Source organism: Pygocentrus nattereri, chromosome 8 (genome assembly GCF_015220715.1).
Source record: "Pygocentrus nattereri isolate fPygNat1 chromosome 8, fPygNat1.pri, whole genome shotgun sequence".
Taxonomy (NCBI): Eukaryota; Metazoa; Chordata; class Actinopteri; order Characiformes; family Serrasalmidae; genus Pygocentrus; species Pygocentrus nattereri.
In genome coordinates, this window is record NC_051218.1 from 23,243,658 (window position 1) to 23,266,644 (window position 22,987).

General features: G+C 41.0%; 1 protein-coding gene across 2 annotated transcripts in view; it reads left to right on the forward strand.

The window, feature by feature from the left end:
- The window catches only part of drp2 (dystrophin related protein 2), a 165,411-nt gene that overhangs the window by 138,621 nt on the left and 3,803 nt on the right, over nucleotides 1–22,987 (forward strand). The window contains exons 18-22 of one of the 2 annotated variants that reach the window (XM_037540306.1): nucleotides 8,129–8,194; nucleotides 17,000–17,143; nucleotides 19,547–19,784; nucleotides 22,230–22,344; nucleotides 22,455–22,588. In XM_037540306.1, coding sequence (XP_037396203.1) covers nucleotides 8,129–8,194; nucleotides 17,000–17,143; nucleotides 19,547–19,784; nucleotides 22,230–22,344; nucleotides 22,455–22,549 — 658 coding nt within the window. In that variant the 3' untranslated portion in view covers nucleotides 22,550–22,588. Of the gene's footprint in view, nucleotides 1–8,128; nucleotides 8,195–10,187; nucleotides 10,927–16,999; nucleotides 17,144–19,546; nucleotides 19,785–22,229; nucleotides 22,345–22,454; nucleotides 22,589–22,987 lie in introns of those variants that run through there. The other variant, XM_037540307.1, reaches the window with a different exon arrangement.

Below are 22,987 nucleotides of genomic sequence, written 5' to 3' on the forward strand. Positions count from 1 at the left end.
TGTAGTTGGTTTTGTGGAAACACCCCCAACTTATGTCTAATATATATATATATATATATATATATATATATATATATATATATATATATATATATATCAACAGAAAAAATACAACAGATTTCTGAAACAGAACATCACAACTTAATATCAGAATTTTACAGAATTTATCGTCTTTTTGTCATGAGGGCACACATAATAATCAGGCAGAGAGTGGGTTTCACACAAATATATTTCAGCTATAAAAATGCTCTATATCTCAAATCTTACCTTTATCATGTGACATAAACAAAGCTGAAACTAAACCAGACCAATGTGAGTGTACCAAAAACACTAACTACGGTTGGATATTGGTTTGGAAAACACAGATATCTTTCTGTTCTGCAGGAATAGCTGGAGAAGCATTTTATTACATTTGACCTGGCTAGATGATTCGAAATTGTAAAGTGGTGGCCTGCTCCATATGTTCCATATGTTATACATATGAATTCACTTAAACATTTAAGAAAGACAAGCAGCTTCCATGGTCTACTGCCAGGGTTGGGGTAGTAACGAAATACATGTAACATTGTTACGTAATCAGGATAAAAAAGTTACAGTTAAAGTCAGTAACCAGATTACAGGTACATTATAAAAATAAAATGATTACCCGCAGGATAACGTTTAGATGCAAACTCCTTGTCTTAAACTGAAATTTATTGTTTTAATGATAAATACGTCACATGAGTCATGCAGATTTGAAGAGTTATAATTTGGGGGGGTTGGTGGAGGGTACTCATGGTGTTTTATTCAGTCAATCTATACATTTTTAAGTGCTTTATTTTTGTTGGCAAAACTGAATTGGCAGTTTTTTCCTGAAAATATTTGAATCAGGTGTTTAACCTGGAATTCCACATCGCCTGATTCTACAGCAGCAGCCTGACCTGGCAGTAAATTCTTTATTCTCATTTGTTGCTCCATAAAATTCTAGTTTGACCAGCTATAAATCAAATCTTCAAAAACCTTAAGCTGACAGGTTTAACTAACAATCTGAAATGTGAAAGGAGGGAAAATTAAGTCTTGTGAGCACCAAAGTTTGTTTCATTATCATTTGTATGTCTTCCTTCAGTAGTTTTCAAATAATGTATGTTAATATGTATAAATTATCATTATTTGTAAGACGATCAGCTCCTAGTTAAAGCCTATTTTAATGCCTATTTAAGCCTGCAGGATTTCTGTGGACTAAAGCTGCTGAGAGCTGATGAGAAAGCATCTAAAAATTATGATCATCAAAGTCTGAGCACAACACACCAACATGAAACCTTATGAGCCAGTACACCCTTTCAGCAGGTAGAACATGCATGATAGAGTTTTTAGAATAGTCTGTATTTATGATTGTGGGTTGTTTGATGATGTGATGGTATAGTTTTGATATCATTATATTTAGCAGTATGAATATTCAGATTTGTTTTAACACTCTAAATGTATAAAAAAGAATGAAATAAAGCATTCAGCATTGCTTATTATGCTTGCTGTATGTTTATCATTGACACCGTGTTCTTGTTACAGTGAAAGGCTTTCTCTTCTTTTGCGACAAAGAAAATGTCCTAACATTTAAAAAAAAGATTTTTCCTTGTAAGACGATCATTGTGAAAAGTTTTGTTAATATTAGTGTGGTGATATATAGTGAGATATAGGCACATACCTACAAATCTAATGCAGTAATGCACAGTAATACACCTAGTAACACACACATAGTGATAGAGCTCATCACGAGACTGCAATGGGTCTGCAGGAATCGTCCTCTTGGCTTCCACTCCATCCTCCATAAGCCTGGATTTCATTCAAGATTTTTTGATACTGATATCTTAGATGCGATGCCAATACCAAAACGCTAAAGCTAACGGTAGTCAGCCAACCTTTTGTTCATTTTCTGTGAAGAATCTTTAAAATAACACATTTTCAATTATTTTACGCTGTACAACCCCTACACATTTATATTACATATGTGGTGTTGGGGTGAACCTGTGGGAAATAAAAGTGTGGAGGTGCAGTGCCCCATCACTCTGTTCTCGTCTTATGTGACCTGCTGTTAGAGTGTGTGTGCCTGTGTGTATATGTGTTTGTATATGTGTGCATGTGTGTGAGGGTGGACAAAATGGAGAGGCTGCTGACTGGCTACAGCTGCTAAAAGAGAACCCTATGCTGGCCACTTGTGTTATTTTAAACATCTGGTACTTTTACATAAAATGTTGTGGTTGTATTGATAAAAAAAACAATAATGTTTTCACCCTGTGTGAAGGTCTTTTCTTTTTTCTTTTTATCTCCTTTTTCTGTTTTTATGATAATTCTAAAGATCTTTTTTGACATACTTTTCGTTCAATCTATTAAACATAGGCACCGATTTTCAGTACTCTGTTCTGAGATGTTTAGCAGTGCATTTTGGGTACCAATTTTTAGTACTCGGCTCTTGTCCTACCTATACTCACTCACAGAAACTCACACAGAGATCAGCCCCTTTGACTGGCCCACTATACCACACTGCCAGCCATCTCAGCAAACACTGAGATTCAATTTCCATCTGAAATGTTTTCCCTCTTTCCTTCTCCCTGTCTCTTTCTTATTCTCCATCTGTCTGTGCCTCTCCCTGCTGTCACACGCTTGATTCTTCCCCCTGCATCTCAATTTTTCACTTCATTTCTCCTTTTCTGTCCCTATATCTATCACCCTCTTTATCCCCCCCACCTTTCTCACCCTCCCGCTATCATTCTGCTATGTTTCCTTCTTTTTCACTTATCTCTGTGCCATATCTCACTTTTTTGTCCTGGTTGTTTGAGTTGCCTTGCTCAGAAATTGTCTTGGTTTTCTCTCTCTGCCTCATAATTAAAATATTTCATTGACTGTGAAAAGCACTATTCATGTGTGCCTGGCACAATTAAACCTAACATGTCGAAGTATAAATAATGCTAAAGTTTATTTTGTGTAGAGGCTGCTTTGTGATGGCTGTTACCACAGCGATATCAGCTTTTCAAACCGCATTCAAGTTTCTACATGTCCACGAATGCAGATCCTTCTGAAGGGGGGATATTTGTTTTTTTTTCTCTTTTGCATACTTTAACCAAACCTCAGAATGATCTGAGTGCTAGCTAAATGGGAAGAGACAAGCCTTTTTATGGCCCGAGGAAGAATAGCATAGCTGAAGGATCCGTCTCCATTTTGCAGCTGAATGTAAAACGCCTTTTAATTCAGTTTTATCTCACAGCTCCCTGTCCCATATAAAGGGGGATGGAGAAAGCACACTAAATGAGGTATCATTTATTTATTCCCTTTGAGCTCTAATGGAAAATTAAATTGACATCAAAAGTTGAGTGTCAAGACCGCATTGCAGATTTTTGAACATCTGTAGGGCTGATATATCATTCCAATGAGGAGGCAAAGAAGGATATTTTTTAATACTGTTACGGGCAAACGACTGGGTGTATGTGTTAATGCGAAGTGATGGAATAGACCCAGTCGGGGGGGATAGTGGGTGATGTTTGGAGCCAACTCTAATGGGGAAGATTCGCTTGAGTGTGAAGTGCCTATGTACAGGGAAGCCTTTTCATCATCAAAACAGCACATCACAGAAAAAGAGTGAGAGAAAGACTTTGGACGCGTAGGATCTATAGTCACATTCTCAGGTCTCTCACTGATGAAGCATTCTGAGAGACAAAATCCTCTTAAAGTTGGATTGTTTTGTACGTCCCATGAATGCTGATGTGCTCCACACTCCATTTAGACTGGCAGTTCTCAAATTAAAGGCCTCTGCTTTGACCATATCTATTAAATATGCTGATCAGGCATAACATTATGACCACGCCTTGTTTTTAGACTAATTGTCCATTTTATCAGCTCCACTTAATGTATACACTATATTTCCAAAAATATTCACTCACCCATGCAAATCATTGAATTCAGTTATTCTAATCACTTCCTTGGCCACAGGTGTATAAATCCAAGCACCTAGGCATGCAGACTGCTTCTACAAACATTTGTGAAAGAATGGGTCGCTCTCAGGAGCTCAGTGAATTCCAGCATGGTACTGTGATAGAATGCCACCTGTGCAACAAGTCCAGTCATGAAATTTCCTCGCTATATATTCCACAGTCAACTGTCAGTGGTATCAAGGTGGAAGCGATTGGGAATGACAGCAACTCAGCCATGAAGTGGTATGCCAGAGGACCAGAGGATGCTGAGGCACATAGTGTGCAGAGGTTGCCAACTTTCTGCAGAGTAAATCGCTACAGACCTCCAAACTTCATGTGGCCCTTAGATTAGCTCAAGAACAGTGTGTAGAGAGCTTCATGGAACGGGTTTCCATGGCCGAGCAGTTGCATCCAAGCTTTACATCACCAAGCGCAATGCAAAGTGTCAAATACAGTGGTGTAAAGCGCCGCCACTTGAATCTAGAGCAGTGGAGACGTGTTCTCTGGAGTGATGAATCATGATTCTCCGTCTGGCAGTCCGATGGACGAGTCTGGGTTTGGCAGTTGCTAGGAGAACCGTACTTGTCTGACTGCATTGTGCCAGGTGTAAAGTTTGGTGGAGGGAGATTATGGTGTGGTTCCAATGACAAGAACTCTTAATGCTTCAGCAGACCAAGAGATTTGGGACAATTTCCTGCTCCCAACTAGGTAGCAACAGTTTGGGGATGGCCCCTTACTGTTCCAACATGACTGCACACCAGTGCATAAAGCAAGGTCCATAAAGACATGGATGAGTGAGTTTGGTGTGGAACAACTTGACTGGCCTACAGAGTCTTGACCTCAACCTAATAGAACAACTTTGGGATGAATTAGAGTGGAGACTGTGAGCCAGGCCTTCTCGTCCAACATCAGTGTTTTCTGGAAGAATGGTCAAACATTCCCATAAACACACTCCTAAACCTTGTGGAAAGCCTTCCCAGAAGAGTTGAGTTTGTTATAGCTGCAAAGGGTAGACAGACATCATATTAAACCCTATGGATTAAGAATGGGATGTCACTTAAATTCATATGCGTGTGAAGGCAGATGAGCAAATACTTTTGGCAATATAGTGGTCAGGACCCCCATGGACCCTCACAGAGCAGGTACTATTTGGGTGGTAGATCATTCTCCGCACTGCAGTAACACTGACATGGTGGTGCTGTGTTAGTGTGTGTTGTACTGGTATGAGTGGATCTGACACAGCAGTGTATAGCATATAGCGTAGTGGTTAACATCTCTGCCTTCCATGCTGTAGGCTGGGGTTCAATCCCTGCCTCGGCAAGCACCCGACACTATACCGATAAGAGTCCTTGGGCAAGACTACTAACACTACCTTCGCCTACCTGTGTAAAATGTGATCTACCTGTAAGTCGCACTGGATAAGAGCATCAGCCAAATGCTGTAAATGTAAAAAAAAATTTAATCCACTCTGTTAGACACTCCTACCTTGTCAGTCCACCTTGCAGATGTAAAGTCAGAGATAGTACCTCGTTTGCTGCTGCACAGTATGTGCTGATCATCCTCTAGTCCTTCATCAATGGTCACAGGACGCTGTTGGCTGAATATGTTAAGTATAATTTAATATAATATAAAAAAGTAATATATGTAAAAGTTGTCCTGCTTTAAAAAAATGGTAGAGGTTGTTGAATGCTACTAAAATGATACATGCCAACCAATCACAATTCACAACCATACCTCAAATGTGTGTATTTCTAACTTGTAATGTTATTGACTTATTTGCTATAATGAAAGATATGGATGACCACATTAGTTTGAGTAGAACTAGCGCTAGAGTGATAAAAGCTCTGCAAAGCATGAAAATGAAATGCCTTGTTAATAGGATTATTTATGAAAACCCTCTGAGAATGATTTAGTATTGGTGTTCAGTCCAGCAGGTGACAGCAGGATTGTGTGGAGTAACTTTGTGTGCCTAGTAACTGCGTGTATTAGTAACTTGTAATGTCATATAACAGGGCCGTGTCTCTTGCCTTGCAAAATAAACAAAGTTCTGGTAAGACATGGTCCTCATTTTTTAAGCGAAATAAATACCATGGGGCAGGAAGGAAGGGGTGCACAGTGGCAATTACTATCTACAAAATGGGCCATAGACTAAAAAAGTTTGAGAACTACTGATTTAGGCTCGAACATCTATAATGTCTACTTCACACGCAAGACCATACAGCAGCTGTTAATTCACTCATTCATACATTTTTTTACCCATGTAATGTTTCTGATCTCTTATCTTTACCTCCAGGGATGCATGTCCCTCAGCCCAGTTCCCAGTTATCCTTGACTCAACCATCCCTCAGCCGCATAGCCATGGGGTGTGATTTGATCCAGCTGATAGATGCCATGGCTGATAAAATTAGGAGTTACCACTGCTGCAATAAAGTTTGACCTGACTGAGAAGTGGAGCTTGGATGATATAATACTGACTGTTAGCGACAGGCTCTCTGTCATTTCCATTCCTCTATGTAAGCACTCTGCACTGCACAGCAGGGTGTAACATACTGGTACATAATATATTTATTAGTCAATAAGTGGGAAAATTGAAATATCACTATTCATGGTCTGATATTACATTTGTGACAGATAATTGCACCCAATAACTTGTGCTTCATTTTTGCACTGACACAAGAGTCACTTTCATGTGAAAATCTCAGTCGTGTGGAAGTTCTTCATGGTTTCACCAGAGTACAGCAGAAGTGCAGTTGAGATATAGTGAGGTGGAAAGCATTAAGACTTTGATTACAAATAATCTGGTTATTTGAAAATTTTGTGATCTTTATAGCCTAAAAGAATAGCTAGTATTAGCAACAAGCAACATCAGAGTTTTAACTTATCTTAAGCTCATGGCACAACATGTGTGGATTGCAGTGCAGAATGGGTTTAAAATGGAATAAAGGAAACTTGTGGTCAGTGGTATCTATATCAGCAAGAACAAGGTGTTAATTTTTAGTTATTGTTATCTTTAAGAAAATCTATATTAGTGCATCTCAAATTTAGAGCATTCTTGCAGCTCTCTCCACAATTGCAGGCTCAGACAAAGCAGTTAGCGCTTTTCATTACCGTCTCTGCAGGGGCCAGCACTGCCATTAATTCACAGTCTCTCCTGGTGGGACTATGAAGTTTCCCCTGTCTCCCACCTAAGGGTGACTTCAGACAGGCAAAGTGCAGAATGTTGCTAAAAGCAAAGTTCCTCAGGCGCTCAAATAAAGACAAGAGCCAGGGCCAATGTGTGCTCTCCATGGTGCTGAACACCCCAGGGGTTAACCCTTTGGTGCTGTATATGGCGTCAGGAGTGCATTAGAGTATTTGCTGTCATTGGAGACATGAAATTCATTCTGATAATTTCTTAAAGTCACACTGCATGAACAACATCTGCGATTAGAGAAGTGCAAGTGACACAGAAAGCACCTAGCACTGTGCCTGGAGAACTACCACCCTAACATCATAAGTTTCTTCTATGATCTAACCTAGACTTTTGGCAAAACAGGTTCTGCATAGTACCAAAATGGTTATATGATTTGTAACAAAAGCAGGATCCTTTTTGATGTTTTAAAGAACAATGTTTATGGTAAGCTGGCCATCACGGAGATTATACGCAATAGTAATGGTAGACCTAATAATGATAATGATGAAAATAATTGATGCAATAGAAAATATAACTGTCCATCATAACCTTGTTGGAGGCAGTTGTAGCATAATTAGAATGGTACATGTTATTAAATGGTTCTTTGCAGTTATTTTTACATGCACTATTCAAATTATGCTACAGATGCCTTGTGTGTGTAAACATTGCCTTTACCTTTTAATAACTGTACCTGCTAGAGTTAATCAGAACTGAATTTTTGAATTGTTTGTGTTAGATTATGCATGTGACTAAACTCTGCAGAGTGCTTGGATGGACACACTTTGTCTATGAAGATGCCAGGTGCATATAATGCTTGTTGCAGGAGCAGATTATAATGTAAAGCCTCTTCACAGTAAGGACTATGTCTTTTTGTAGTGTAACACCCCCATGTTCACTATTGTGTGACTGACCTATATACAGCTATGTGTTTATGTTACCATAATTCCCACCTCTCTCTTGTTGTGTCTCTTTCTGTCTCTTTCTTTCTCTTTTTTGCTTTCTGTCTCTCTGTCAGGCTGGCAGAAATGGAGAGCCAGAGCTGCTCCTTCTTCACTGACAGTCTCTCTCCTGATGAAAGTCTGTGAGTATGCAGCCTGCCACCCCCACACACTGAAATCTTTCATTACTGCCATGGCCCTGTGTGTGTGTGTGTATGTGTGTGTGTGTGTGTATGTGTGTGTGTGTGTGTGTGTGTATTCGTGCATGAGCAGTCTGCTGTGTGTGTATGCTCTCGCGTGTGTCTGCCTTGTGTTTATGATTTGGGGGCAGCTGGGCAGTGACAAAAAAAAATGAAAGATAATGAAAATGACCCATGGCAATGCGCATACTCTCTCTCTATCATATAAAAGTCTTTGTGATTAAGGAGTCCAGTCGCAGGAATAAATAGAACAGGCTGCGCCGATGACTCTCCGAGAGGATAGGGGTGGGAGGGGGGCCATTGAAATGCCATGAAACACGATGTGTAGAGCTGCAGGCCGGCCAAGAGGGTGAGGTGGCTGCCTCGTGAACATACATAAGTGAAATAAGGCTGAGCCCTCACAAAAACACACCCATAAAAGAGGTCAGTCCATCAGAGGCTACAGCCAGAGCAAAGTACTGGATTTGTGTGGTATGAGAGTGAGATAGAGAGGCGATCGAGCACAGCTTTGGGGAATTAACATAACCTTTGGGTTGCTGTTTCTCCATCATTATCTTCTTGATGTTAGTACCTTACAAAATGTATTGGGACAATATTTCATTTGTGTATTTCAGTGCAAAACTCCTTTACTGCTAAATTTTATACCTTTTGGTTCCACATTTGCCCTGAATATCCATATTAATAAGTTGTGGATTGCGCACCACCAATTTACCAATTTCTGATAATGTGAAAGTGGGACAGCCACCCACTCCTCTTTTATAAATGCAGCAGTGATCATTTTAGTGCACATTGTTCTAAGTAAGCATTTTTGGCAAACTTCCACTTTCTCTAGAGCAAGATTCCATTTCTTCTAGGCACAGCACGCAGTTGATTTTGTAATTGTCAGTTACGCTGCAATGACACATACTGACATTTGACCTAAATGGCACCCTGTGCGCATCCCTCTGTGACTCCGGCTGTTATCTCATGTTATTTTCCACTGTATCAATGTGGTAAGAAAGAATGAGTAGGTTAACTACTAGGGAAGCATCCCTAGTAGTTAACCTACTCATTCTTTCTGGAAATTCAGAGGGTGTCCCATTACGTTTGTTGTTATTATTGTTATTATTATTATTATTATTATTATTATTATTATTATGACATTGCCATGGTGTAGTGTAAGTGGTTGCGTGATCTTTCTAATGAACTTGGTAATGTGCAAAAGTCAGAGACCACCTTTTCATTTTTTTATTTCAAGTCAAAACAGCATATATATATATATATATATATATATATATATATATATATATATATATATTTATATATTTCCATTTCAGAGAAAACATTTTTTAGAAAATAACACAACCCTCAACAACTAAAAATATCAATATAATATTTACGTATAATATATTTCCATTTATTACAGCCTCCATTCTTGTTTTGTTATTCAAAGAAATCTGCAGGGATATTTTTCCTTGCTTCCATGTAAGTTCAGTATTATGAGTTGATTGCATTTTCTGCTTCTTGTGATTCAGGTAATCCCAATTACAAAAATTAGACTCATTTTTTTCAGATCTGAAGCAAGATTGGAGCTAGATTTTCACCTCTCATAAATAAAAGCTTTAAGTACTCTTTACACTGTTGGACAAGTTTTTCACTTCTTTGACTTTCTCCTACCTTATACAAATGGATTATTCTATGTTTAATCTTATCCTTAATATATACTGAAAAATTAATTACTTGTATTTAATGGTTATTTTGATAGTAAATTAAATAAATGGAAGATGGTCTGACTTTACACAGTACTGTACATCAACCCATATAATTCATGTTTATATTTTGTCTATCATTACATTTTAAGTGGTAATACTATACGTTGACTTTTAATCCAAGTATAGTCTTGCCTGCTTTGTTTGTTAATGTGATCCTGTGCTGACCTTGTCTCTTACTCGCGTAGTTGGCTTCTGTGTGTCTGTGTGTGCTCCTGCTCTGTTTACACAAGCATGTACTTGCAGCTCTCTTTATGTGCTGTATATGGATGTGGTCATATTTATGCTCCAGCACGTGTCATTGCTTATGGCAACCCATGGATGTCTGTGTAAGCACTGTTTCCTTCCGCCAAGGAATATTTTCTCTATACTGCACAGGCACTTTTGCTTAGTGTAAATACCCTCAGTTCTGTGTGTGTTCCATTCAGAGGCTCCATGTGTAGCCCGTTTGCATGCCTTGGACCTGGTCCAGATGCTACCAGTAGGTTTTGGGTTTTGGTCTGGCTTAAAGTTTTCATATCAAACTGCATAAAAGGTGCAGTTGAACCCACTGCTGCAGCATATAAAACGTCAGGGAAAGGTGGAGAGGCAAAAGAATCACTGCAGCTTTGCAGTTGTAGCTGTAATTTCTCTCATGTTGTAGCATTTGAACTGGATCAAAGGATTGTGCATGCAAGACTTATATGTGCTTTCACAGCATGTTCATTGTGGACTAAGGTGTACACATGTGCTTCTGTGCATTTTTGCGAGAGTTTGTGTGTGCTTCATCTCGTAATGTGTGCTTACCTCCTGTGCACACAAAGAGTGTGTGTTTCCCAGTGACTATGGCTATGATAGTGCACTGCCTGCTAGCAGCTCTGTGTACATCAGATTTTACATGTGCCTATGAAATATGTATATGGGTCACTGACAAATAAGGGATTTAAAAATGATCATTTTAAAAATTCAAATTTAATTTTTTATTAAAAATAAAGAAAAACATTAGAAAAGGGTATTATTTGCATTTTTGTATGTGCTACTTATTCAGTATGTTTAAAGTTGTTTCATAGCTTGTATTATGATATAAAATAATTTTTAAACTGGGTAATTACTTTGAATACTCAGGTGAAGCAACCACATATTATTTAAATACATTAAATTTAAAAGTTGTTTACCTTTACTGAAAATGTGTATAAACTAGTCTTTGTACTCAGACACTTGAGTAAATTATTTGTGCTTGAACTCAAGGCTATGCTTTTATACTGTAACACTTTTTGTCTATATTTTTTCCAAATAAATATATGTTAGTATACAACCCCATTTCTAAATTGGGTTGCAAAATGTAAATAAAAACAATATGCAATGATGTGCAAATCATTTAAACCCTATATATCTTTGAAAATAATACAGACAACATATCAAATACTGAAACTGAAAAATATATGCCCATTTTGAATTTTATGCCAGCAACACGTTGGAATGCTAAACTAAACACCTGCTGGTTGATTAACAACAAGTCAGCAACATGATTATGTATGAAAAAGCATCTCAGGGAGTCTTTCAGAAGTAAAGATGGGGAGGGGTTCACCACTCTGTGAAAGACTGCATAATCAAATAGTGCAACAATTCAAGAGTAACATTTCCATCCATCCATCCTCAACCGCTAATCCGAGTCTGGGTTGCGGGGGCAGCAGCCTAAGCAAAGAGACCCAGGCCTCCCTCTCCCCTGCCAGCTCTTCTGTAGGGATACCGAGGCATTCCCAAGACAGTCAAGAGATATAATCCCTCCAACGTGTCCTGGGTCTTCCCTGGGGTCTCCTTCCCGTCGGACATGTCTGGAACACCTCCCTAGGGAGGCGTCCAGAGGCCATCCTTACTTCGAGGATCTCACCCTATCTCTAAGGGAGAGCCTGGTGACCCTGCAGAGAAAGCTTATTTCACCCACTTGTATCCACGATCTCATTCTTTCAGTCACTACCCAAAGCTCGTGACCATAGTTGAGAGTCGGAACGTAGATTGACCGGTAAATTGACAGCTTCGTCTTCTGGCTCAGCTCTCTCTTCACCATGACAGACCAGTATAGGGTCCGCATTACTGCAGACGCCACACCAATCAACCTGTCAACCTCTCGCTCCATCCTTACTTCACTCGTGAACAAAATCCCAAGAAATTTAAACTCCTCCACTTGGGGCAAGAATTCACACCCGAACTGGACAGAGCATTCTACCCTTTTCTGACTGAGGACCATGGTCTCAGATTTAGAGGTGCTGATTTTCATCCCAGCCACTTCACACTCGGCTGCAAACTGGTCCAGAGAGAGCTGGATGTCCCGGGCCGTTTGATGTCAACAGGACCATATCATCCGCAAAAAGCAGACATGAAATCCTGAGGCCACAATACTGGACAGCCTCTGCCACATGGCTGTTCCAAGAAATTCTGTCCATAAAAGTTATGAACAAAATCAACCCTGACTGGAAATCAATCCGACTTACTGCCGGCTATATGAACCAAGCTCCTACTCCTTTTGTACAGGGACTGAATGGCCCATAACAATGAGCTCCTCACCCCGTACTCCCAGAGCACTCCCCACAGGATCCCCTGAGGGACACGGTCGAATGCCTTCTCCAAATTCACAAAACATATAGACTGGTTGGGCGAACTCCCACGCACCCTCCAGGACCCTGGTGAGGTTAAAAAGCTGGTCCAGTGTTCCACGACCAGGGCGAAACCCACATTGTTCCTCTTGTAGCTGAGATTCAGCTATCGGTCGGACTCTCTTCTGCAGTACCCCTGCATAGACCTTATCGGGTAGGCACAGAAGTGTGATCCCCCGATAGTTGGAACACACCCTCCGGTCCCCTTTCTTAAAAAGCGGGACCACCACCCCACTCTGCCATTCCAGGGGGACTGCCCCAGATGTCCATGCGATGTTGCAGAGGCGTGTCTGCCAAAACAGCCCTAACATCCAGAGCCCTCAGGAATTCTGGGCGGATCTCATCCACCCCCGGTTCTCTGCCACCAAAGAGTTTTCCAACCACCTTGGCTACCTCAGTCCAAGTGATGGACAGACCTTCGCTTGGATCTACAAGCTCTGCCTCCTCTAGGGAAGGATCGTTGGTGGGGTTGAGAAGATCCTTGAGGTATTCCAATGATGTCCACAGTTGAAGTCAGCAGCCCCCCTGCCCCACTGTATACAGTGTTGGTCGGAACCCGCTTTCCTCTCCTGAGGCGCCTGACGGTTTGCCAGGAATTTCTCGGTGCCTGTCAATAGTCCTTCTCCATGGCCTCACCAAACTTCTCCCACACCTGAGTTTTTGCCTCAGCAACCGCCAAAGCTGCGACCCACTTGGCCCTTTGGTACCCATCTTTTGCCTCCAGAGTCCCACAAGCCATCCAGGCCCGATAGGACTCTTTCTTCAGCTTTCCTTTACCCGAGGTGTCCACCAACAGATTTGGGGATTGCCACCACAACATGCACCTACGACCTTGCGGCCACAGCTCCAATCCGCTGCATCGACAATGGTGGCACGGAACAGGGCCGACTCAGGTCTCAGGCACTCAGGCATGGAACAGGGCCCACTCGATGTCACCAGCCTCCCTCGGTATGCAGTTGAAGCTTGGTCGGATGTGGGAGTTTTCTGGTAGGTTCCTCTGCCAGACATTCCTAACAAACCCTTACAACTTGTTTGGGTCTGCTAGGTCTGTCCAGTATTTTCACCCACCATCTGATCCAACTCACCACCAGGTGGTGATCGTTAGACAGCTCCGCTCCTCTCTTCACCCGGGTGTCCAAAACACATGGTTGCAAATCCGATGACACAACTATGAAGTCGATCAACAAACTGCGGCCTAAGGTGTCCTGATGCCATGTGCACTTATGCACACCTTTGTGTTCGAACATGGTGTTTGTTATGGACAGACTGTGGCGAGCACAGAACTCCAATAACAAAACACCACTTGGGTTCAGATTGGGGAGGCCGTTCCTCCCAATCACACCCTTCCATGTCTCACTGTCATTGCCCACTTGAGCATTGAAGTCACCCAGACAAGACAATGGAGTCCCCACAGGGGGCACTTTCCAGGACCCCCTACAGGGTCTCCAAGAAGGCTGGGTACTCCGAACTGCCGTTCAGTGCATAAGCACAGAAAACAGTCAGAGCCCATTCCCCAACCCGAAGGCACAGGGAAATAACCCTCTCGTCGACCGGAGAAAACCCCAACATACAGGCGCTGAGCCGGAGAGCTATGAGTATGAGCCCACTACTGCCTGACGCCTCTCACAACTCCAGAATGGAATAAAGTCTAACCCCTCTAGATAGAGTCACTTCCAGAGCACCTGCCATGTGTTGAGGTGAACCCAACTATATCTAGTTGGTATCTCTCAGCCTCATACACTAGCTCGGGCTCTTTCCCTGCCAGAGAGGTCATGTTCCATGTTCTGAGAGCCAGTTTCAGTAGCCGAGGATTGGAACGCCGAGGCCCCCGCCTTCGGCCGCCACCCGATCCACATTGCACCGGACCCCGATAAGTGCCTCTCCCACGGGTGGTGGGTCCATGGGAGAGTGGTCCCATGTAGCTCATTCAGGCTGAGCCCTGAGACCCATGGGTAAAGGTCCAACCACCAGGTGCTCGCCGAGGAGTCCCTCCCCCAGGCCTGGCTCCAGGGTGAGGCCCCGGTAACCCTAATCCGGGAGCGAGGGAAACTGGGTCCTGGTATTGTTCTTCATATGGGGTTTTTGGATCACCCTTTGTCTGGCCCATCACCTAGGACCTGTTTGCCTTTGGAATAACATTTCTCAATGTAAAATAGCAAAGAACTTTTGCTTTTCATCATGTATGGTAGTATTTGCTGCAAATGACCTTTGGGCCCTTAGGCGGCACAGCATTAAAAACAGACATGATTCTGTAGTGGAAATTACTGCATGGGCTCAGAAACACATCTGAAAAACACTGGCTGTGAAAATACTTAATCGCTGCATCCTCAGATGCAAGTTAAAACTCTAAAATGCAAAGAAGACACCATATATAAACAAGATCCAGAAATGCTGACACTTTCTCTGGACCTGAGTTCATTTGAAATTGACTGAGCGAAAGTGGAAAGGTGTCCTGTGTTGTGACAAATCAACATTTGGAATTCTCTTTGGAAACCATGGACACTGTATTTCATAAATCCACTGGGCACAGTATTCACAATTGTATGTGGGTGCATTAGTGTGCTTGGCATGATTGACACGCACATCTGTGAAGGCATCATTAATGCTGAATGATATATACATGTTTTGGCAACATATGCTGCCATCCAGATGACATCCTTTTCAGGGAAGAATTGGCTTATTTAAGTAAGATAATGTCAGACCACATTCTGCATGTATTACAACAGCATTGCTCTGTAATAAAAGAGTCTGGGTGCTAAACTGACCTGCCTGCAGTCCAGACCTGTCACCCACTGATTTAATTTTCAAAACTACAGCAGTGTCTCCGCAGTTCCCAAATATTACAGAGTGTTGTTAAAAGAAGAGGTGATGAAACACAGTGGTAAACATGCCCCCGTCCCATTTTTGGAACATGTTGTTGGCATCAAATTCAAAATATATATAAATATATGTATAATTTCTCAGTTTCAACATTGGATACTTTCTGTTGATACATTGTATGTAATTTTCAATTACATATAGGATTTAAATGATTCGCACATTATTCCATTTTGTTTTTATTTACATTTTGCAGAGTGACAACTTTTTTGGAAAGTTGTAATAATAATACATTTTCATGGTTTTCCTGAAGTCATACCACCTAACTTGGTAAACTGAATCAGCCTACCCAGGACTTAAAAATTACTTTTATTTTATATTTGTGAAAGGCTACTAAAGTTCATAGTTGTAGTTAGATGTCGAGAATAATTTACGGTTCACAAAAAGTTGTATTATTTTAAAGCTTATTTTCCAATATGTAATGTTTTAATTCATGAAATCATGCCAGGCTATTTAATTTAGAGTTGTATATTAATATTTTTTTAATAGTTTGCCTAATTTGCATTTGTGGTTGGATGATCACACCACCTGACATTTTTAGATTTTGATAGACATAAATGCTTATTTTTTGTGCACTGAAAATGCATTCACAGAAAGGACATATTATGTAATAATGTGACATGTCATATATTCATTAAATTATAGGGAAAAAATGTCACTGACCCATGCACCTCAATGTGAATGTACAAATATGCCTGTTAGAGCTTTAATCAGGCCTGGGATATTCAGCTAAAAGTGAATATAGCCCAAGAACATTATGCTGAGTCTGACCGGACCCAACCCACAGCATCAAGTTTTGAATCCAAAAATTAGTTTGGTTCCTTGAAAAAGGTCTTTAAAAAGTCTTATAAAGTCTTAAAATATATTTTAAATGATTTATGTCAAACTGATGAGCATGTTACCGATCCCTCATGTTTATATTTTACTGTATATGCTATATCTTGATACATATATCAATATATGATTTTGAATGATAAACAATGCATAAAACAGTGAGTTACACACTTTGATACATTTACATTGGATTTATAATCAGTGTTGACAGATTTGAGTCTGCATTTTTTTCATTTTCCAAGACATGACTGACACAACACACAACAATAAAATATGAAAGATATAATTAAATATTTTTCCTTCTGCTTACACACACAAGTGTGATACTCATTGAAAGTTTAGAATCTGGACTTTCCATAGAATTCCTCTGTGTTTCAGTGAGCTATGAGTGAGAAATAATTTAACTAAGTTTTGTGGGTGTTAAGTGCAACTAAAGTATTTGTAAAGTTTGAACTGAACCAAACAAAACTGCATCCTGAATACTTGGGTCCCATCAGGTTGGACGTTTTAAGCTCTAATGCCTATGTGGCTGTGGTGTAGCACATGCTTTTTTCTGGCTGAGCTGGGTGCCCTGCAGTGTGTGTGTGTGTGTGTATGCGCTGTGGCTGTGGCTCTGGCAGCTCAGTGTGCATTGTCTCCTGTGCGGGGGGACTCAGGGATGAAGATCAGTACCTCCTACGTCACTCCAGCCCCGCCTTGGAGCAGGATTCTCCGCCAGGCCCACACCTCCTCGTCCACCTTGACTGCCACAACAAAGAGGAGCTGCAGCGCACACTGGTCCGGCTGGAAAATGAGAACAGGTGAGGGTCCACACACACAAAAACATTTTCACTGTTTCAGTGTCACACAGCTCTGCCTTTTGTTTATTGAACAATGCAAGGCTGAATGCACTTATTGGACTGCACTCCATCACAGTACAATGCCAATCTGGCCTCCCAGCAAAAGGACCACACACTCTGCAAAAGCGTGGTGTAGTGATTTATTTATTTAGTATACTCAGTTTTCTTTGTTTTGTAGTGGCAAATAGTTTACATTCCTGTGTGACTGGTGAGCTTGGTTCACTAGAGGTTATGCAGAAGTGTTGTTAGAGTTAATGAGGACAGTGTTTTTTTTTAACTGTGTGTCTGATTGGCTGGGGTTTAACCACCCTATCTAACATACTGTATATAGAATAGAAGCTGTACAGAGCACCATCTGGCTTCGGTAACGACTTCTAAGTAAATGAAATAAAATTCTGTATTCATGACCGACTGTGGACATTGCAGAGAGGACTAATATTTCTTGAGTAGGCTATTTGAAGTGCTCTCTTGACCCCTTTTTTGTCAGAAAGCTTCATTTTCAGTGATGCATCTGAGGAAGGAAATCTGAATGAAACCTTTCCATAACCATTTAATTCTGCACCAGAGGCCATGGCCATGTATATGACTCATTTACATTTCCGTCCTTCGTTTTTCTTTATACAGTGTGATCTTTAATCCCTGTGTCAGCTCTGGGCCTGCTTTTGCTGCATGCAAATAATTGATCAATGAAGTCGGATTAATTACGAATGTCTCCAGGGCATCTACAACCTTAACCTACTTCACAAATCTACATTCCTACTGCCACTGGTGCCACTGCCTGTAAAGGCCTTTGTGTTTGCTGCCTGTAATAAAACACTGTTACTTTCATCATAAGAATACCAAAGCATTGCTACAGCTACTAATATGCTGGCAGTTCTGTATATGGAAGAGGTCATAACATTTTTCCCTCTACATATTTTAATGCAATGCTTTTTTAATAGGGCCATTAGGATTGCGAATAGCTAGAGTAATATGTCGATATGTCAAGAGAATTGAAGCTACACTTCTCATTTTTCATCTTTTCTTTTCTTTTTTTTGCTGCTGTTTTTCAGTTGATAATTAGTCACTCTAAAGTACACCATTACTTATAAATAGAGGCAGGCATTTTGGGATATAGTGCTATTTATATTGTTTAGAGAGAAAGGAGCTGACTACAGGGATTAGTTTATGTACTATTGCTGCTTTTAAAGTTAGCACATAACACAAATTACATCCTTTTTCATCCTACCAAAAAAAAAAAAAAAAGACAACCAACATGGAGGCCGTAATAAAATGTAAAAGAGTATGTAATGCTGTGCTTAGGATGCCAGGGCTATGTGTGTAATCTGATTTTATCTTTCTGGCTTCCCTAGTACTGCACTTTTGTGCAAGTTGTTTGTACATTTTGTATATACATACATTTTGGGACAGTGCTTTTTTTGCATGACTAAGTTGCTTGAATTTAAGAAGAACTTGTATATCAAGCAAAAGTTGTGGTGTTAATATCCATCAATTAGGTTGTATAAATTAGGTAAGCATGATTTTCAAAGAAACTTCTGGTTGTTTTTATTTTTTAACAGTCCCTTTAGCCATGTTCTGTTGATTATGCCATTTGAAAGCTGTGAATATGTAGTCTTGGGTTTAGTGATCTGTTTTTGGAGTCAGGAGGACTAAATCATGCTGACTTAAATCATCATGCTGACTTAAGAAATTTCTATGAAAGAAACATTTTGGGCAAAAAGAACAAAAAGAATTATTCATCCAGCACCACAACATGGAAATGAAAAATCATGTAAAAGAAAGAAAAAAGAAACCACTGGTGTACTTACAAACACTCAAATATCTTCACTGTTGCTTTACAAGAAATTGCCTCCAAATCCACTGGCTGATGCTTCATTATACAGCAAGACAATGTCTCAAAACGCACTGCCAACACAACCACAGAGCTGAAGCTCGGTCTGTGGATTAAAACCCAATCAAGCTGCATTCCACTTGCTGAAAACAAAGTCAAAAACAAACAAATAAAATTATCTATTGTAAAGTTTTGGCAAAGAACATTAAAGTTCAAGCCTAGAATTTGGTGGTTAGTTTACAGGCCTGATGTAGTTTTTCCTTGCAAAGGACTGCAACCTAATAGTATGATGTAAGTATTGTTAAAAGTCCCAGTTTCCCACCTATTTCATACACATAAAAGTTCCAGTATTTTAAGTCCTTTTTATCACAAGTCAAAACTAAATATTAAAAACGAACCAGCTTTAAGTGTTTTGACTTTAGTGTTCCAATATTATGGTCGGGGCATCAAAATGATCAGATGCAGATGATGGGGGATGGTGATAATTAGGGTGCTGCTGGTGACACTGATGAGTATGTTGTTGTGGCTGGCAGGATGCTGCAGGGTGAGTACCGGCGGCTGAAGTGGAAACATGAGGAAGCGGCAGCGGCTCCAGAGCTGGTGGAGGGTGGTATGGGCTCGCCGGCAGGTCAGCAGGATGAGGAACTCCTCGCTGAGGCTCGAGTCCTCCGGCAGCACAAAAGCCGCCTGGAGACGCGCATGCAGATCTTGGAAGATCACAACAAGCAACTGGAATCGCAGCTCCGCAGGCTCCGAGAGCTACTGCTGCAGGTCAGGATGTAAAAAGACAAACAGGCACACAAACACACATTTGTGAGAGTGTGCGCTTCAAGATTCTGCTTACAGCAGTGTAAAATGTCATTTTGCTTCTCTGCATTTGGTTTTTTTTTATGGATTAAAACATAAAGGACATAAAAAGAGTGATACAAAAGAGTATACAAAAATGTTAATGAGGGATAAGAAAGGACAGTGATGGTAAAGGAGTGGCAGACATTATGTGAAGGTATATGGGAATGAGGGAATTTAGAGTGCTAAAAACAATCCTGTTAGAGATACAGAGAGGAGCTTAGGGAACAAACAGAGCCCAGAAAGAGAGGTCTACAGAAAAAGAGGAGGAAGAGAGAGAGAGAGAGAGAGAGAGAAAGAGAGAGAGTTTTGAGGCTGCAGGCGAAGAGTAGGAGGATGAGGGGATGGAGGGGAGGGACAGACAGCTTTAGAGGCTGCCTTGATGTTTTTCACACAGGGAAGTAGAATGGGGACACAGTGGGAGAGTGGAGAGAGAGAGTGGTAATGTTTCAGGTAAAGTGAGGGAAGATTTGAGGAGAGTGGAGGGAAAGAGACAAAGAAATAGCATCAGTGATGGCTGAAAGAGAGTGGCTCAAAAAGGCAGACTTACTAGTCAAGGTGATTTCCAAAGGCATAGATGGGGGAGCGAGTAAGAGAGAATATTTGTTGAAATAAGTATTGTAAAGACAGATTGTGGAGGGATTGAAGGTAAGTCATTTCACAAGCTGAGAAAGAGAGCAGATGGAAAGAGCAGCTGAGGATAAACTGAGGATTCTGTTATCCCAGGGGAAAGAAATAGAAGAGGAGCAGAGCAGCTAAAGCAAAGGAAAAAAACTAGTATGGCTGGAGGATGAGGTGAGGAATGGGCACGCAGTCCAGACAATGAGAGAGAGAAGGGGGGGGGTGCAGAGACAGAAAGTACTGATGCTTCAGGTCAAAGTGGGATGATTGACGGGTCGTGTAAATTGAGACAGAGTGAGAAGAGGGAAACAGAAGCTGTAGCTGCGGGTGAAATGGGGATTAGAGTGGGGATAGACAGGAAGAGGGAGAGGAACTCAGAGGAAAGCTAATGGATGTTGATGGTAATGTAAATCAAGGATGGTGAAATGCACTGAGATCCTGGAAAATTCTAGCCTGAATATCTTTAGTGGTTGTTTGGAATTACATGCTTACCTCTGTGGACACCTTGGTAGGTTGATGGAAAAGTTTGAGATGTGCTTCTCTCTCAGAATATGTCTCTGTGCTCAAGCGAGCAGTCTAGCTTCAAGTCACTTTTTTTCCATGTGTGATGTGGCAGAAAGAGGGTACTTTTTTTCTCTGCGCCTGTCGCACTGTTTCATCTCTGAAGAAAATGCGTTGCCTTTGTAAGATATGAAACTGGGGCCAAATCCCTGGTTAATATATGGCAAAGTTCTGAGTTCCAGTAGAATTGAAAAACTTAGGCAGCAGTTTCGTTATTTTTTCATAGCAGAAAGCAGCAACAACAAGAAGTCAGTGCCTCTCAAGAGTAAATTCAATTGGAAATTTATTCACATGATTGTTGCCTTCTTCTTCTTTCGGCTGCTCCCTTTAGGGATCGCCACAGCGGATCATCTGCCTCCATCTTGCCATATCCACTGCTTCCTCTACTTTTACACCATCTCCATGTCCACCTTCACTACATCCATAAACCTTCTCTGAGGTCTACCTCTTCTCCTTCTACCCAGCAGCTCCATCTCCAACATTCTTTGACCAATATATCCACTATTCCTCCTCAACACATGTCCAAACCATCTCAACCTAGCCTCTCTGGCTTTATCTCCAAACTGCTCCACCTTCACTGTCCCTCTGATCTGCTCATTTCTAATCTTGTCCATCCTTGTCACTCCCAACGAAAATCTTCATCTTCGCCACCTCCAGCTCAGCCTCCTGTCTTTTAGACAGAGCCACAGTCTCCAAACCATACATCATAGCAGGATGCACTACTGTCTTGTAAACCTTCCCTTTCACTCTTGCTGCTATCCTTCTGTCACACATCAGCCCTGACACCCGTCTCCACCCACTCCATCCTGCCTGCACCCTCTTCTTCACCTCTTTTCTACACTGTCCATTGCTCTGGATGGTTGACCCAAGATATTTGAAGTCATCCACCTTTACGACCTCTACTCCTTGCATCTTCACCTTTCCACCTGCCTCCCTCTCATTCACACACATGTATTCTGTCTTGTCTCTACTGACCTTCATTCCTCTCCTCTCCAGTGCAAACCTCCACCTCTCCAGATTCTCTTCCACCTGCTCTCTACTCTCACCACATGATTGTTGCCAAAGTTTTAAAATAATAAAATGACATCAATTTAAGTACAGATTCAGAACCTAGATATTACTATTTAATTGTGATTCTGGACTCATCCAAGTATCTTCTACCTCTTTTCCTTTTTTCATTGCTTCAAGCCCAAAGATGACTCAGAGGCCAATGGGTCAGCACCATCGTCTTTGTCTTCACCTGTGTCTGCAGTTCACCAGGGGGAGCCACCGAGCAGAGAGACCACAGACACAGAGGCTGCAGGTTAGCCTGGGCTGGCTTTATCTCCATCAAAGGATAAGTAACTATACACGTTAAACACATAGGAGTGAGAATATTATGTTAGCTGCTGTTTAAATGTAACTGCCTTGCAGGAGAGGAGCTGGACCATGAGCGGGACACAGTGCTGCAGCTGCAGGAGGTGATTGAGCAGCTGAGGAACGTCTTCCCGACCGAGCCAGGCCAGTGACCAGCCTGAACCACCACAGAGCGGCCTGCCATTTCCTGGGTTGGTGCACAGTGCCTATTTGGTGCAACACTTTCTGTAATACTCAATATCCACAATCACTTAAATCAGACATCTACAGTTAGAATTGCTGTTTTGCTGTATAGACTAAATAGAATTATGTAATTTAATAATCAGCTACATAGTTACAAAACAAGGTACAATTCTATTCAAATTACCTTCTGTAATCTTAGGTTTGATTTGGAAAAAAAAACATGGCAAAAATGTAAGGATGAATAAAGCATAAAACAACTTTACATACAGTGCTGTGCAAATGTCAGAGACCACCCTCTTGAAAACAATGATATTTCAAGGGTTATTTGGTAAAGAAAATGGAAATGGAATACAAAGGGTTATTTGAGTGTTCATGGTTCTATGGAGAACTATTTTTCATAACGCTTT